The sequence below is a fragment of the Dreissena polymorpha genome, chromosome 1 (assembly GCF_020536995.1).
Source record: "Dreissena polymorpha isolate Duluth1 chromosome 1, UMN_Dpol_1.0, whole genome shotgun sequence".
NCBI lineage: Eukaryota > Metazoa > Mollusca > Bivalvia > Myida > Dreissenidae > Dreissena > Dreissena polymorpha.
Window position 1 is genome coordinate 67,650,456 of NC_068355.1, and position 18,013 is coordinate 67,668,468.

An 18,013-nucleotide genomic window follows, 5' to 3' on the forward strand; every position below is an offset into this window, starting at 1 on the left:
TTTAAGGGACATAGAAGTTATGAGCATTTTTTGAAACCTAAACGCAGATTTTGAAACCTAAATGTGGACTCTAAGTTCAAGGTCAAGGTCACAGGGGTAAATTTTTTTGTTCGTATGGAAAGGCCTTGTCCTTATACACATGCATACCAAATATGAAGGTTATATCTCAAGGGACATAGAAGTTATAAGCATTATTCGAAACCTAAACGCAAAGTGTGACGGAAAGACAGACAGACAGACGAACAGACAGATGAAAAGACGGACAGTCCGATCACTATATGCCCCCTTTTCTTCGAAAGGGGGCATAAAAATAACATTTATTAAACAGTGATCAACATGGCGTTATAGTCTATTCTGTCACAAAATGTATTTTGAACGTTTGAAAAACAGCATAAATACCGAATTGATGAGCATATTATTTCCAAGAGTCATTTCACATCATTATTTTTCTATTCAGGTTTTTTAAATTTTTACAGAGCTGTTCCAAATCTGCTTTTCTAAGAATTACCCTCAAAACTATCATCAAACCTTTAATATCTTCTTAGCTTAACATTTACTGTTGCTAGACTGAATTTTGTCATGATCGCAAATAATATTTCGAACTGTTGCAATTCTTACTACATGTACATGGTCGCATAATTCCGCTTTGTTGCATTAATTTATCCCAAAATTGGCATTGATCCCAATTGGACAGTATTGTTTTATTTGTTTTGATCTTGTATCAACCACTTTTCTGTCTCTGAAATGTTACCCAGTTACCGAGAGAAGAAATCTTCAGCATGTTATAAAAAATCAAGGTGTTTTAGTTTGTAATTCTTAAGTCAATAAACACTAAAAGAAATCAAATTGATCTTTTTCCTTCTAAATTGAAAAAGTATTATTATTATTGACAATAGGAAAAGAACAAAATGTTGGTATCCGATCAGTTTGATTTGGGATCTGGTCCTTTCAAAGAAATTAAACAGCAAGAAATCCCCAGGACAAATAGAGAATAGTGGGTTTGGACGCCAGGGGTATTATTTAAAAAAAAATCTTTTTTCTTTTTTGAGTCCATTTTTTGGTTTCAGATGCAATAATTTGTCATGTTTCCATGTTTTATTTTCAGCTCTGGTGGCCTACATATTCATTAAACCAGAACAATTTGAAAGAGGGTCACCCAAGGATCATTCATTTGAAGTTTTGTGAAAATCCACAAAAGTGTTTATGGAAGAGATGTCCTTTAAAGGAAATTGTTGAAGAAGGGTGACATACCGTAATTACTCTATGTTTTCGGACACTTAAAAATAATTAATTTTTTTCGTGTCCGAAAACTTAGATACAAAAAATATTCACAAAATACAGGTGTCCGGAAACTTAGAGTCGAAAATTGAAGTGTCCAAAAATAGCGTCAATTGTATCAATGAATACCGGTAATAGCACGCGCTTGTAGAATACCATGCCGTATAGTATAAATTAGTTATTTTTGTTTTCAATGCATTTTTAATAATTTTAAATGCTTAATTTATTTGACAGAAAGTTACTACAAGGTTGTACTTTGACCAACGAGTTCAAAGATGAGCAAGTGATGTACCGATAATCCCTAGTATGAACCTGTAATTAACGCGATAAAAAAGCAATATATGAATTCTTTGTTTGTTCATTTCCGATAGTTGTTGTCTAACGCCTTCCATCACATTTTGAAGTGTTTAGTATTTGTCACAGTTATTTTACTGAGAAGCTGTAGTACCATTGCGGTTGATAATTAAACTGTTAATTGGCACTACCCATGGTAATTGTCACAGCGCTTATGCTATCGGGCGAAGCAATTGTTTTATACCGGTTTACAAGGTAATTTACACAATAGCTCAAATGTAATGGTCCGTTGCCCTCAGGCATGCACCTGCCATGTTTTATGATGTTAATCTTGTTGTAAAACCCCATGATCGAAGTGTCATTAGATATCGAAAACAGGACCGACCTTATGTAAAATAGCGCTGGAAAATATACTGTCCGAAAACTTAGAGACATTAATTATGGTCGAAAATTCGTGTGTCCGAAAATTAAGAGTCACGAAAAATAGTTATTTTTGCCAAAAAAAGGGGTGTCCGAAAACTTAGAGTGTCTGAAAACATAGAGTAATTACGGTACTATACACAACACTATACCTGGGAAACTGGGAGCCACTACCACAATAGTTCTCCATGAGCACTTTCCATTCAGGTGAGCTAAACAACAAAACAGATTTTACAAAAGTCATACCCTGTTTTTCTACTGAATTTTGACCAAGGTAGTTGAGAAGGCCAATATCTTTTTCCCATTTCTCCTTTTCTTCTTTCTTCTCTTTTTCATATTCTTTGTTTGTTCCTTGCTTTACATCCTGAACATGAGAAACATTTCAAAGATATAATTTCTGTTGTTGCTGCCACATTATGAGCGATTAAATTAATCATCTTTAACTTTATCAATTAAATAACAGTATTCACACAAAACATACGACTTTCACATTATTGTGGACCCATTAATTTTGCACTCTATTCATCGAGCATAAACTTGTCCAAATAGTCTAAAAGTACCTGTGAAAATTGAAAGTTAAGGGAATAATAACAAACAATTGTCGTCTTTAAAGTTTAAGAAAATTTTGTGATTATATACATTTAAACAAGAGATGTGTTTGTCAGAAACACAATGCCCCTACTGTGTCGCTTTGATACATGCTTTTTTGACATTTGACCTTGAAGGATGACCTTGACCTTTCACCGCTCAAATTGTGAAACTCCATTCGATACACAGGCATGCCAAATATCAAGTTGCTATGTGAAGAGACATACAAGTTATAAGCTTTTTTCAAAACCTTTACGCGAAACCTAAACGCAAGTGTGACGGAAGGACGGACTGACAGACGGTTCGATCACTATATGCCCTCCTTTGGGGGCATACAAATCTAGACACTTGTTAATTTTTTTTTTTAAATGCATGATGCTGTTTTGTTATTTTGCACCCTAGATTCTTATGAGTTGTCCTTTTTCACAGACAGTTACATGATTAATGATTGTAAACTTTCCCAGAATAGTTTTCACTTGGTTATGGCTTCAGACAAGTGTGCTGTTCTAAGCAAACGAACAAAAGCAAAAATAATAAAAAGTTATACCCCTGCTTCAATGTCTTTAAAAAAATTGATATGCCCTTGAGGAGTGTAAATATCAACAGATGAACTGGGTACAGCACTTTCAGCTTCTGTAAAATGAAAAAAAGATACAATGGCAAATACTTCACAGTTATCTTGGACATAACATTACTTTATTTTTACAAAATGTTATGAGAAATCCTGATTTTGTAGATAATTTTAGAAATGGCTATACCAGCTTCTTTTAAAATATACCTTTCTCTTTCATGGACCTTTTTCGTGATGGACTGTATAGGTGAGTGTTTGGACCTTTTTCGTGAAGGACTGTATAGGTTAGTGTTGGACCTTTTTCGTGATGGACTGTATAGGTGAGTGTTATAATTATTGTAATAAATCTGAATATATACAAAACCTTGTTTAATGTTCTGTTCTTGTTTCGAATTTCTGTGCAGTATTCACTTTGGAGGATTGGTATACAAGCAAAAGTTAAAGGGAGGTAAATTTCACAAACCACAGTAAATCAGTTCACAACAATGAAACTTCTGTAAAACTTGTAACATATAAGGGTTTTCCCATCAAAGCTATAATTGTTACAAAATTTAAAGTGAAATTAAGATGAAAAATAAAGTGTGAAATATGTTGGCATTTGTAAATACAAAGTAATTATTAAACACGAATCTAATGGACAGGCCTTCATACAAATTATTTAATGATATTCTTTAATTCAACTTTGGTTAATTTTGCTGGCATTGCAAAATTGCAACATAGCCACACATACATTTGAATCTTGTTGTCTGATATCTATCATGAAAAACATAATGCTTATGTACATTAAACAAATTTTTGAGCAGTTAGTTTAGTTTAAACCTATTTATTTTAGCTTGATTGTATCGAAAGCTTTAGGCTTATATAAACGCTCTCGAGTCCGTTTCTTGGGCCTAGAACCAGTACTTGGTGTCTTTGGGGGAGATCTAAAGAACGCTCCCTCGGTGGGGATTGGACCCGTGACCTCCCTGTTGCTAGGCGGACACCATATCCATTACACCACGGCGACGGCAATTTGAGCAGTTGAATGTGGACAAAGGCAATATGGCCTTGTTAGACAAATAAGGATCAAGCATTCAGTTGTTCTCAGACATTACATACAAACATAGAACAATGCAAGTAAACACCAGAAACTATATAATAGTGCAAAGGACATGAGCAATATACAATCTGAAGAACTGAAAAACAGAGACTAAACTCTGGAAAACCAAAAACACTTGGTGCAATTGTTATGAGCAACATAATGATGTTCATCAAAGCAAAATATGCCATGCTAAAATACTCACTTCTGTAATAAGGTCCAGTAATTGGTGTAATTCTAACATACATGTATATATCTTTAAATAATTTGTGATATTTCTGATATAAAAAGTGAGACATGATGTTTGGTGTGAGCCACTTTAAGTGTATGAGCCACTATAAGTGTAGTGACCTTCTTTAAATTAACTTTTTGCTATTTTCTTTAAGCAAACAATTGGTGTATGAACAACTTTAAGTGCAGTGACCTTATTTAACTAAACTTTTTGCTGTTATTATTTAACAAAAAAAATTGAAAGCCAATCTGCATATTGCCAAGAAGTTAATAAAGCTACTGTCCATGCTACACTCAGGCTGTCAAGTGACCTTTTTTCAAAAAGTAGGAAAAAATAGGAACTACTTTTGCAAGAAAAAAGGAAAAAAGTAGGAAAAAGTAGGAACTTTTCCCTCAAAAGTAGGAATACATAATACTAATTTTTTAGCCACAGGTCCAGGAAACATAGCTGGAAACAGAGCAGGAGTGCCATCACATGTTCTGTATGGATACCCACTTGAAGCTACCTTAAGGGCCCAGATGATTTCAGCCTTTTGCATCTGTTCCTTGTGTGATGGATGTACTTGCATACAGAAAGATTTATCCCCACCACCCTGAGAGCTGCTTGGCTTTGGAGCACTTCCAAACAAACGCTTTTGTGAATTATCATGCATGTATTTCATGTTTTCCTTGTGTTTTTGTTTTCCCACTAGGCATTTTAGCACTTATAGTGTATCTATGATAATTAAGTTTCAAGCAAAGCTACTCTGATTAAGAAGTATAATTAGATGCTGTTCATTTTGGTGTATCATCAAATAAGTGGTTAGAGGTCTTCTGTGTATCGATATACAAATGGTAATATATTGTGCATGTTATATCTAGGCAGAAGACCAAATTTAGTGATACACTAACTTGTTGTACAATATGAATACTAATATATAAAGCAGTGTCAATGCTCTGCTACAGCTACATCGTGAAACCTTTAAATTGACAATAGGGTGCAGTTATAATGACTTAAGTTACATTCAAAATAACTGGTCATTGCAGAGCAGATTATGCAACTGGAGATAGACCTTATCATCTGACATCTTTTATGACATCATTGATTGGGCAATGAAACAGTTGCACTATATTGTTTATTCCAGTTTCAAATAATGGTTTTTACATTATTGATGACTTCGCGGAAGTGTAATAATGCCGTTTAATAATTTTAATACTACGCTGTAACACCTTAAAGTTACCTCACTAGCTATGGCATCATTAGACAAGAATTGTGTTTGTCAGAAACACAATGCCCACTATTGCGCCGCTTTGAAATAAAATTTCAATATATCATTTGGCAGGTTTAGAAATTATCTCCCTCTTAAAGCTTATAACTTCCCTTGGATTGTATTTTTTGACTTTTTGAAGCTATATATATTTGACTTTTGACCTTGAAGGATGACCTTGACCTTTCACCACTCAAAACGTGCAGCTTCATGAGATACACATGCATGCCAAATATCAAGTTGCTATCTTCAATATTGCAAAAGTTATGCCCATATTAAAGTTTTCGGACAAACACACAGACAGACAGAGAGACAGACAAACGAACTGACAGTACAACTGCTATATGCCACCCTACCAGGAGCATAAAAATGTATCAGGGCATTTAGGCTCTGTGCATTTATCTTTAATTACTAAACATGATGTACCTAGGATATCAATAGAACATCATACCCGTTGTCATGTAATACAGAATTTATTACATTATATTTGTAAATGATGAAAACTCGGCAAAGCATCATTTTATCTTTTTCAAATAACTTGTGTAATAAATTCCATATTACATAACCACTCATACAATACATGTATCTCTATATCTCTACATTCCAAACAGCAATATCATGTAAACATGCATAAGGTTTGGTCAAATTGTTGTCAATGGAAACAAAATAAAACTGGAATAAACAATGGGTTCCCTCAGCTCTTGCATCACTGGGAACTGTGTAAGGTAGTGAAGTCTGCAGTGTACAAATGCTAAGGAAGTAAACTAGGCACTATTGTTACTTAAAAAAAAACTTGTTAATAATTTCAAAAGTTACATAAGAAATAAATATTTATGCTTCCTGAAGAGGTGCTAGCAGACAGTCAGCATGGGTTGTCAGGTCTCATCTAGATGAATGCACATTAACAGGGATACAGTCATGCCATAGATTCATTCGTCCTGCAAGTTTACTAAATAAACTCTTGAAAAAAAATAATTCTCCATTGAAAATGAAAAAGTAGGAATAGTAGGAAGATTTGGTAAAAAAATAGGAAAAAGTAGGATCCTGATGAAAAAGTAGGAAATAGTAGGAAAAAGTATGACCGCTTGACAGCCTGTACACGGTGACAGTTCTTGTAATATTTGATAAATACCACTGTCCAATTTTTGCACTTTATCAGTATCATGTTCAATCTCTCCCTCAGTTCTGATGCGAGACCGTTTCCTCAGCAGATCAGTGCGAGCCTCTTGTTCCTTTAAAACACAAAAACATGAAACAGTGAATCAAAATACATGTAATCATATTCACATACCTTTATTGAAGTTCAATTTTAACATATTCAAAGGGCAAAATGACTTCTAAGATTTAAGAATGTTGAAATAATCTTAATTCAATTATAGCATGCTCTTTTCAATATTTAAGTATTGCATAATTTTTTTTAACCCTTAGCATGCTGAGAAATTTGTCTTCTGCTAAAATGTCTTCTGCTGAATTTCTAAAATTAACATTTTCTGTGATTTTTTTCAAAGAACACTATCAGAATAGCAAACAGTTTGGATCCAGATGAGACGCCACGTTCTGTGGCGTCTCATCTGGATCCAAACTGTTTGCAAAGGCCTTCAAAATCCGGTTCCAGCGCTCAAAGGTTTAATATTATGGAGATTAAGTGCCTCCGTATTTCAAGCCTGTTATTTTTTCTGACCGACAATATCCACATAATTGTATTATCCTTGTTAGGAAAAATTGGGCATTGATTGATTTTTACAGTGCTAAAAGTGCTAGACTTAGCTCTTTTAATATCACAAGAAAGCACCCTACAGCTAATGCTATTTTTCGCTGCCTTTCTTTCTCCTCCTCAGCTGCCTGGGCCTCGTCTCTGCGCACTCTCTCAATATTCTTCTTTGTCCGAACATGCCAGCTACAAGGTTCAAAACATTGCATCATCATCACATTATTGTGCTAACATGCCAGCTACAAGTTTCAAAACATTGAATCATCATCACATTATTGTCCGAACATGCCAGCTACAAGTTTCAAAACATTGAATCATCATCACATTATTGTCCGAACATGCCAGCTAAAAGGTTCAAAACATTGAATCATCATCACATTATTGTCCGAACATGCCAGCTACAAGTTTCAAAACATTGAATCATCATCACATTATTGTCCGAACATGCCAGCTACAAGGTTCAAAACATTGAATCATCATCACATTATTGTCCAAACATGCCAGCTACAAGTTTCAAAACATTGAATCATCATCACATTATTGTCCAACCATGCCAGCTACAAGGTTCAAAACATTGAATCATCATCACATTATTGTCCAAACATGCCAGCTACAAGTTTCAAAACATTGAATCATCATCACATTATTGTCCGAACATGCCAGCTACAAGGTTCAAAACATTGAATCATCATCACATTATTGTCAAAACATGCCAGCTACAAGGTTCAAAACATTGAATCATCATCACATTTTTGTCCAAACATGCCAGCTACAAGTTTCAAAACATTGAATCATCATCACATTATTGTCCGAACATGCCAGCTACAAGGTTCAAAACATTGAATCATCATCACATTATTGTCCAAACATGCCAGCTACAAGTTTCAAAACATTGAATCATCATCACATTATTGTGCTGACATGCCAGCTACAAGGTTCAAAACATTGAATCATCATCACATTATTGTCCAAACATGCCAGCTACAAGTTTCAAAACATTGAATCATCATCACATTATTGTCCAAACATGCCAGCTACAAGGTTCAAAACATTGAATCATCATCACATTATTGTCCAAACATGCCAGCTACAAGGTTCAAAACATTGAATCATCATCACATTATTGTCCGAACATGCCAGCTACAAGTTTCAAAACATTGAATCATCATCACATTATTGTCCAAACATGCCAGCTACAAGTTTCAAAACATTGAATCATCATCACATTATTGTCCGAACATGCCAGCTACAAGGTTCAAAACATTGAATCATCATCACATTATTGTCCAAACATGCCAGCTACAAGTTTCAAAACATTGAATCATCATCACATTATTGTCCAACCATGCCAGCTACAAGGTTCAAAACATTGAATCATCATCACATTATTGTCCAAACATGCCAGCTACAAGGTTCAAAACATTGAATCATCTTCACATTATTGTCCAAACATGCCAGCTACAAGGTTCAAAACATTGAATCATCATCACATTATTGTCTGTGCAAATTATATATAAAGCAAAAATATGTTTTAAATATTCAGTTATTTGAATCCTGATAGTTCTTTTGGAAGTATTTCTAATATTGTTTCTACAATCATCATAACCCTGGAATATCTACATGTATTTGCTGGGGTTAATTCATACCATGTATAAATCAATTTTATTATAGGCTTTTCATTTGGAATATTTTATCGATAATTTTATTGATGAAAAAAAAAGATTTCATAGAACATTATATCATTTAACATTTTTCACTGAGTGAAACTATTGGAAAAAATTATATTTAATTGGAATACCAGTGTCAGTTACTTATCCCCAAAAATGGAAATGAATATTCACAAACATTAAAAAATAAAACATGAACAATTTCAACAAAACCATCATTAAGGAACAACAAAACGTAGAATATTTCTTGTGATTTTGCTCAATATTCTCACATGTGTCATTGCTGATAACATATTTTAACAATACAATTGTAAAAAAAAAAATGTTCATATATGTGGTCATTTATTTACATAAGAATACAATAAACTGAAAAAATATTTTTTTGGGGGCATGTATTATCAGGTTTGTCACTCATCAGGGCTTTTCACCCTTATATAACAGGGGCCGAAATTTGGCCCCTTCTCAATTGAAATTAAGGTCATTTTTTCAAAATTAATAGAGGAATTTCCCAAATTGTAAAAAAATTTTTTATTATTTTTTTTACTTAGACATATTGGGCATCTCCCAAATGGAAAGCAATGAGCACTAACATGATTAAGAATGCACCACAATGTGTCTTTTAATACGTCTGCACAATGAAAAAGACCCTGTTTCAAAAACTTTTAAAAGACAGCCTTCCCAAAACGAGCAGTTATCGCGCATGAAATTCCCAATTTGAAAGGCTAGGGCCTTCTTCCAATATCCTGATTAAAAGGCCTGCTCATGGTTATTGAAAATACATGTTCAATTGTGACTTTGTCAAATGCATGCAGCCCCTTACTGTGACTAAAAAACTATATATATTTAAAAAAAAAGCCTAAAATTTATATTTGAAGGTTTGCCCCCTTTCCCTGCAAACAAATGTTTTCTTTAGAAATCACAAGATTCAGTTCATCTCCCTATTCAGCTCTATTAGTTGAACCATAACAAATATAACAATTACATGCTCAAATTAAAGTTATTTGTAAGCGAAAAACCAAAACGAATTTCCAATTTTTTGTGAAAACAGTGCCGTTTTCCCAACCAGAAGGGCCTTAGCCCTATTCCCATAATAGTGGAAAAAAACAAAGGACAATTTATTGAAAGCTCATAATTACACAATATTTAAATTTACCAACTACTGGCTATATTGTGTTTAAAAACATGCACAATATTTATTCTACAAGCGATTTTGAATCTGGTTCTTAACACAATTTAATCATTTATCTATGACATAAGTATCTTCACTGTACAACTTAAAGCTACATATGCAAATAACGCTAGCTGATTTTATCACCCAATAGAAGATTTTTTCGCATGATGTCTGTGAATGTGTAGAGATTTTAAAAGGCTTATAAAATGGTCAGCTTTGTTTGTACACGGACTCTAGATGAGACGGATATGAAACGGGAGCGTATCGGCAAATAGCTTGTCAATACTTTGTTACGTAACCTGTAGCTATCGATAAGCGTACATCGAAGAGCCGAGATTATACAGTTTGATGTACCCACTAACATCTTTTTTTAAATTATACTTTCATTTCTCGGCCGATTTTGACAAATTATATAAGTTTTTCTTCTGATTTGGGCAGCCCGGCGAGTTATAACTTTAACTTTTGCAAATATCACACTGTTTTAGAGTCTAGATTTACAGTTGACATGTTCATACTTTATACCGATTTGTAGCGTTTTTATTTGGAGTTCAGTTTTAAAAATTACATCTTGCTTAGGAGAATAGAATTCTGTATACGATAGAAAAAATGGTTTTCAAAATGAAATTAAGTAAGGAATGACTTTGTCGCTGATGCTACCGTCTTGGCGATTATGCTTTTGTTTAGATACCGGCCATTTCATTTACTTTGTCATGATTATTCTATTTTTGTTATGGAATATATTAAAATATTTTCTTAACGAAACATATCAATAAAGCTAATTATAAATGAAGCGTAATAAATTAACGATTTCAGCTCTTGTTTAAAACACAGACAGGGTGTTAATTTTATTACGAGACAGCGTATATAGAGGACCCGCATGATATTTTTCGGCCAGGATTTTCAAGAATCTTTAAATTATTTTAAGTAATTGATAATTTAAGGTAAATAACCTTTCATACAATTTTACATAATAACCTCTTTGAAAATTAACAACAAATGATGAATGTTCTGACACCCATTTTATTTGAAGTATGCAAAGCCAAAAAATAGCAAGAGGGTCCGCTATATACGCTGTCTGGTAATACAATTAACACCCTGTCTGTGTTATAAACAAGAGCTGGTTGGGAGCGTGCCATTAATGGGTATTACAATCAAGCACACACACCCCTGATGAGGCTTAATCAAGGTGTAAAAGCTTCAAACAATGACCTCTCTATTTTTTGTATTACAACAACAACAACAATTATACGAGGTCTCATATAAAATTATCACCCTTTCAGTGTTATAAACAAGAGCTGAAATCGTTAATTTATTAAGCTTCATGAATAGTAAGATTTATTGATATGTTTCGTGAACAATATATTCGATCAAAAATATATTAATCCTGGCAACGGAAATTTAATGGTCGGTATCTAAACAAAAGCATAATCGCCAAGACGGTAGCATCAGCTCGTAGCGTTATGACCGCGAGCTACTTTCGTACAAAGTCATTCCTTATTTACTTTCATTTTTAAACCCATTTTTTTTTCGTATACAGAATTCTATTCTCCTAAGCAAGATGTAGTTTAAAAAACTGAACTCCTAATATAAACGTTACAAATCTGTATAAAGTACGACCATGTTTACCGTAAATATAGATTCTAAAACGGTATGATATTTCCAAAGTTAAAGTTAACTTATAACTCGCCGGGCTGCCCAAATTAGAGGTAAAACTTCATATATACAATGTATTTATATATCTGAAAACTTAGAAATGTAGGCTTTCTAATGATATATAATTTGTCAAAATCGGCCGAGAAATAAAAGTAAAATTAGAAAAAAGACGTTAGTGGGTACATCAAAATGTATAACCTCGGCGCTTCGATGTACGCTTATCCATAGCTACTGGTTACGTAACAAAGTATCGACAAGGTTAAACGCGCGTGGGTAAAACATAAAATGTGTATTACTCGTGTTTAACTCGCTATACATCAATAAATAACAACGGAAATATACTAAAAGTTATATTTTTTTGAAAGAGGAATTAAAAAGCAACATGATAACGTATAAACCAATAAAATCGGATGATTAGTTTTTGCATAAATTTGAATTGACTACAGTAAGGGTCAAATACTCATTTCAACTCCTGTCAATATATGCTCAGTGGTTTGTACTAGCAATTCAAGAAATTTTAAAATATAGCTGGAATATAATTATTTATATTTACCCAGAAATGTTTCTTGTTCAATATTGGGGCCAGTATGTGGCTCCATTCCCAATGGAAAAAAAGTAAATATTTTTTCCGAAATGGGACCTTACAATTCCCTATTGAAGCATTGTTAGAAAAACACACACTAATTTCCCAAAAATGGTGAAAAAACAGTATTTTGTACACACAGGTCCTACTGAAAACAAAGTAAAGTACCTGGATATTGTTTTATATTTCCTACATATATTGAATATTAAAGAAAGATGTTATGTTTTTTATCTTAATAACTGATTTCTGGATATAAAAGGCAGATACTAAAACGCGGACCAATAACTGATTTCTGGATATAAAAGGCAGATACTAAAACGCGGACCAGTCTGCAGACAATATAGATTATATACATGTAGTGATCTGCGGACCATATAGACAAAGAAGGATTATCGAATCTGCGGACGATATAGACAAAGAAAGATTATATCAAATCTGCGGACAATATGAACAAAGAAGGAAACTTCGGACCATATAGACAAAGAAGGATTATCGAATCTGCGGATGATATAGACAAAGAATGATTATATCGAATATGCGGACTATATGAACAAAGAAGGAAACTGCGGACATGATAAACAAAGAAGGAAAAATACCATAGTACACTGAATGGTGTGACTGGCTAACAAGAAAGGATATTTAAAATATGTTTAGCGTTGATTCAATGAAGAAAGGATAATTAAATTACATACTTTTTGTAAAAAACCAAGTTTTATTCCACATCCAATTTTAATAACAGACATTATGTACTTTATGGATAATAAACACATCAGTTATATTTAAGATTTAACAATCTAAATGTTTTCATACTATTCCACTCAAGATAGAGCGTCTTTTATTGAATTATACTGTTTATAATATGATTAAATTTTTCAAATGTTTTATAAATTTTGAATAACACACTTGTTCAGACAAGTTGAAAGCACAGTCAGTTGTTTATATAACATTAATGACATTTTCATCCACAAAAGCATCATACATGTATATATATATATATATATATATATATATATATATATATATATATATATATATATATATATATATATATATATATATATGTATTGATTTAATTTTATGTTTTCATAAGTACAGTTGAAACCATTGTGTGATAAGGGTCATTTGTGAAGGAAAAAAAATAATTAAAATAACTGCACCGTTATTGTCTTCTGTTCTGAAAAAAAAACAGTTAAGGCTCAGTATTGTTATCATTTGTATAGAATTGTGCAATGTAATAGTGTGTATAATATGATCAAAATGTATGTGGTTGTATTAACCAAATAATTATTAATTGTAACGTAAAATCTGAAATTCAAATCTAAAAATAGACATTTAGTGTCCCTTCTGAAGCTATTTAGCGCATTATCGATTGCTTCAAGTAAACAATAAGTTGGCATGTTATTTTAACTTATTGGTGATAAGCTGATAATAATCTTGAAAACAAGTCATCCAGATTATTTAGGCGTAGCCTAACGGTTTTTATCAATATATGAATGAAATAGCGTAATAACACTTAATAAATTTCAAAGGCAATGTTTTCTAATGACATCTTCTCTAATTTCAAAACATATCACATGCAACTATAAGTACCTTAACGCAGTATTTATTGTGTGCAGCAAATACGCATATGTAAACTTCATTAAATTAAAAAAAAAATATATATATGTGTTGTTGTGTTATTTATTTTTTGCTTCAGTTCTAATTAAGTCAGCAAACCGACATTCCCAATGTGTCGATGTACATGTTTTGCAATTCATATTTACATTTATAAGCAGGGGTCAAGCTTAGTTGAAAATTGTAAGAGATGTCACTTCTGTACAGTTGCGTCATAGGTCTTCATTTTACATGTATTTTGTGGCAAATTAAAGGAGAAGTATTTCCGTTCAGCTTTCAATCAACTCTTTACTTGTCTTATACCCCTCATTAAACCGTGCCAATTATCATTAATCAGAAACAACTCTTATTTCACACTTTGGGGGACAACATTTACAAATACAAACACACACTCACTTAAGTGTTCATTTTTGTTATTGATGTATTTAACTGAGTTTAAGTAATATATTTAACACTTAACATGCTATTTCTGTGATAACAAAAATAAGCTATTTCAATAATAGTGGCTGAAATGGGTGATGGAAATTGGAATTCAAAAGGCTGCAGTTCATTTATAATAAGAGATGTCAAGTGTATAAAACCTACATTTTTCTTATTTGTAATTGATTGTTAAGTAATTATTCTGGTACTTTTTTTTCCTGTACAGGTGTATCAAATAAAACTTCAATTTTAACAAAACCAGTAATATTCATAATCTTCTTACTTCCTTGTAAATTTTAAGAAAATCAAGATTAAATCAAATTTATATTGTGCTACAATTTTTTTAAATAAAAATTCATTTAAAATCTCATTTTACAGCACAGATTCCAAATCTTACCTATAAATGAGCCCTATATTTATTGCCAGTGCTAGGTTAACTCTTTTCATTTGATCATTCCTTTGTATTGTTTTAATGGGCCATTTAACTTTGCTGAAGTATAGTTATTTGTAGCCAGCACAAGGCAATTAATCAAGGCTTCACCTATGAAGAATTTTAAGAACTCTAAACAGCTCCCGACTGTGCATTTGAATGTTCAACTTTGCATGACCTGTAAATGGGGCAACTCTGGCTGAAAATTCTCCTGTGTCCTATTCTCCACATCAAATTGATTTTAATGGTCAATGTGTGGCACAAACAAAAAATTAAAAGGTGGAGAAGTTATGTCGCCTTCATGAAATTAATTAGCGACATAAATATTCCCTTGGCGAGCAAATCGCCCACTTCGCCCACTAGCGAGACCCCTGATAAGTGAAATTATGAATTCGATGTTTTTCTCACATTTCCAACAAAATGCATCCCTCATTGATAATTTAGTTTTATCATCCAAGTCTTACAATTAACCATTTAATAAGTAAGGAACAATTAATTTGTATAGAAGCAGCTGTTGACAAACACAGACAAATCAACTTTAATCAAGTTATTAAGGTATCGTGTCCATTAAACGTTTATAGTTATTCACAAATTGAAAATTTCAGTTTCTGTGATCTGCGATAATGATTGTCAGTTTTACCTTTAATTTTCATTAACAAGTATATGATCAAAGCCACATGTCACACCTTTAACAAGCTGTAATGATAGAGTAAATGTCGACTGCATATATATTTCAAGATCATCCAGCTTTTTTAAAAACCTGTAGAACATATTTGTTGTACGTTACTCAATAAAGCATTACTAAGTGTTTCTTCGTAATTAAAGCGTGTTTTATTTCTGTCTGTTTGTGTGTATTCCTTCTTTGTATATATCGTCCGCAGATTTCTTCTTTGCATATATGGTCCGAAGATTTATTATTTATTCATATGGTCCGCAGATTCCCTCTTTGTATATCGTCCGCAGATTCCATAATCCTTTGTTGTCTATATCGACCGCAGATTACTATGTACTCTTTGTATATATGGTCCGCAGATTCCTTCTTTGAATATATCGTCTGCAGATTCCTTCTTTGTATATATGGTCCGCAGATTCCTTCTTTGTATATATGGTCCGCAGATTCCTTCTTTGTATATATCATCTGCAAATTCGATAATCCTTCATTGTCTATATCGACCGCAGAATACTATGTACTCTTTGTATATATGGTCCGCAGATTCCTTCTTTGTATATATCGTCTGCAGATTCCTTCTTTGTATATATGGTCCGCAGATTCCTTCTTTGTATATATGGTCCGCAGATTCCTTCTTTGTATATATCGTCTGCAGATTCCTTCTTTGTATATATGGTCCGCAGATTCCTTCTTTGTATATATTGTCTGCAGATTCCTTCTTTGTATATATGGTCCGCATATTTATTATTTATTCATATGGTCCGCAGATTCCTTCTTTGTATATATTGTCCATAGATTCCTTTATGGTCCGCAGATTTATTATTTATTCATATGGTCCGCAGATTCCTTCTTTGTATATATGGTCCGCAGATTCCTTCTTTGTATACCGTAATCGGTTGTGTATAACGCGCATTTGTGTATAACGCGCATCAACTTTTTGAAGCAAAAAATCGGGAAAAAAAGTTTTTGATGCAAAAAAACTGGGAAAAATTCGGTTCCATACTCCATGGGCTAACAGAAAATCGTTTTATTTACATTGCCGGTCTCGCGCGTTATTTCGAGCGTCTATGCGATATAGATGGTAAGGTTACATTACACAAATATATTTGTGTTTGACAATTTGCAAAATATTCTTTCCAGAATATGCGCGGTCCTGAAAAGGACCTTTGTTGTTGTCTTTGATCGTCTTTATAAGGGTCGTCCGTCTATGTCCGAAACGTCAATATTGTGACTGACAATTAAAAAATTCTGACAATTCAAAGACAATTTCAAGATTCTTTCTCTGTCGATCGCAGTGCTATTCAAGATACGGTAAGTCTAATGACAATTTTTATAATGATTAAAAATGGCAAATGTGCAGTTTTTATTCATGTTGAAGAGTGTTGTTTATTGCTCATTCAGTTGCTCAGTATAATTGACAGGTGACTTTAACGACTCAAACTTCTCAACACCATTACTGACATTACACGCGATAATTAAACAGTGGAGGTGTGATGCCGTCTGCCGGTTCGCATGTTTTGATAATAGCCCAGCTACACAAAACTTGACAGGTGACTCAAATCTTGACAAGACGTATGAAAACGTGTGAACAAACACAACATCAATTTTATTAACACATTTGAAAAGCTATAAAAATAATCATCAATATCGGGAAAGGCCTTGCCGACATACTATTGTAAATCGACAAGTGCCCCAATTAAATTGTGTAACCCTAGTACAGTAGGGTATAATATTGTGGGAATAAACAATAAAATTTAAATAAAAATGGCTTCCTTGTTTTTCATTATCTCCTTCAAATTTATTTGATTTCGATGCTCTGTACGTACCTGAAAAAGATAGAAAATATTAATTTTAACTTTATAACGTTTGTTAATCTATATTCAGATCGTAAATATAATACAATTATTAACATAGTGACAGTTAAATCGACTGGGAACAGAATGGTCCGAGTTACCGTAACTGGGTAACTGACAGGGAAAAAATGTTTTGGCATGCCTGTTGTTGTGCATAACGCGCATCAAGTTTTTTAAATCAAATTTGGGGGTAAAAAAGTGCGCCTTATACACAACCGATTACGGTATATCGTCTGCAGATTCAATAATCCTTCTTTGTCTTTATCATCCACAGATTACTATGTACTCTTTGTATATATGGTCCGCAGATTCCTTCTTTGTATATATGGTCCGCAGATTCCTTCTTTGTATATATTGTCTGCAAATTCGATAATCCTTCATAGTCTATGTTGTCCACAGATTACTATGTACTCTTTGTATATATGGTCCGCAGATTCCTTCTTTGTATATATCGTCCGTAGATTCCTTCTTTGTATATATGGTCCGCAGAGTTATTATTTATTCATATGGTCTGCAGATTCCTTCTTTGTATAT

At 33.0% G+C, this 18,013-nt stretch overlaps 1 protein-coding gene across 1 annotated transcript in view; it reads right to left on the minus strand.

The window, feature by feature from the left end:
- Nucleotides 1–18,013, minus strand: part of LOC127833614 (leukocyte receptor cluster member 1 homolog) — a 30,489-nt gene that overhangs the window by 10,750 nt on the left and 1,726 nt on the right. The window contains exons 2-5 of the mRNA XM_052358979.1: nt 7,505–7,604; nt 6,840–6,939; nt 3,128–3,213; nt 2,239–2,356 (exon numbers count right to left, since the gene is read on the minus strand). Coding sequence (XP_052214939.1) covers nt 2,239–2,356; nt 3,128–3,213; nt 6,840–6,939; nt 7,505–7,604 — 404 coding nt within the window. The remainder of the gene's footprint in view (nt 1–2,238; nt 2,357–3,127; nt 3,214–6,839; nt 6,940–7,504; nt 7,605–18,013) is intronic.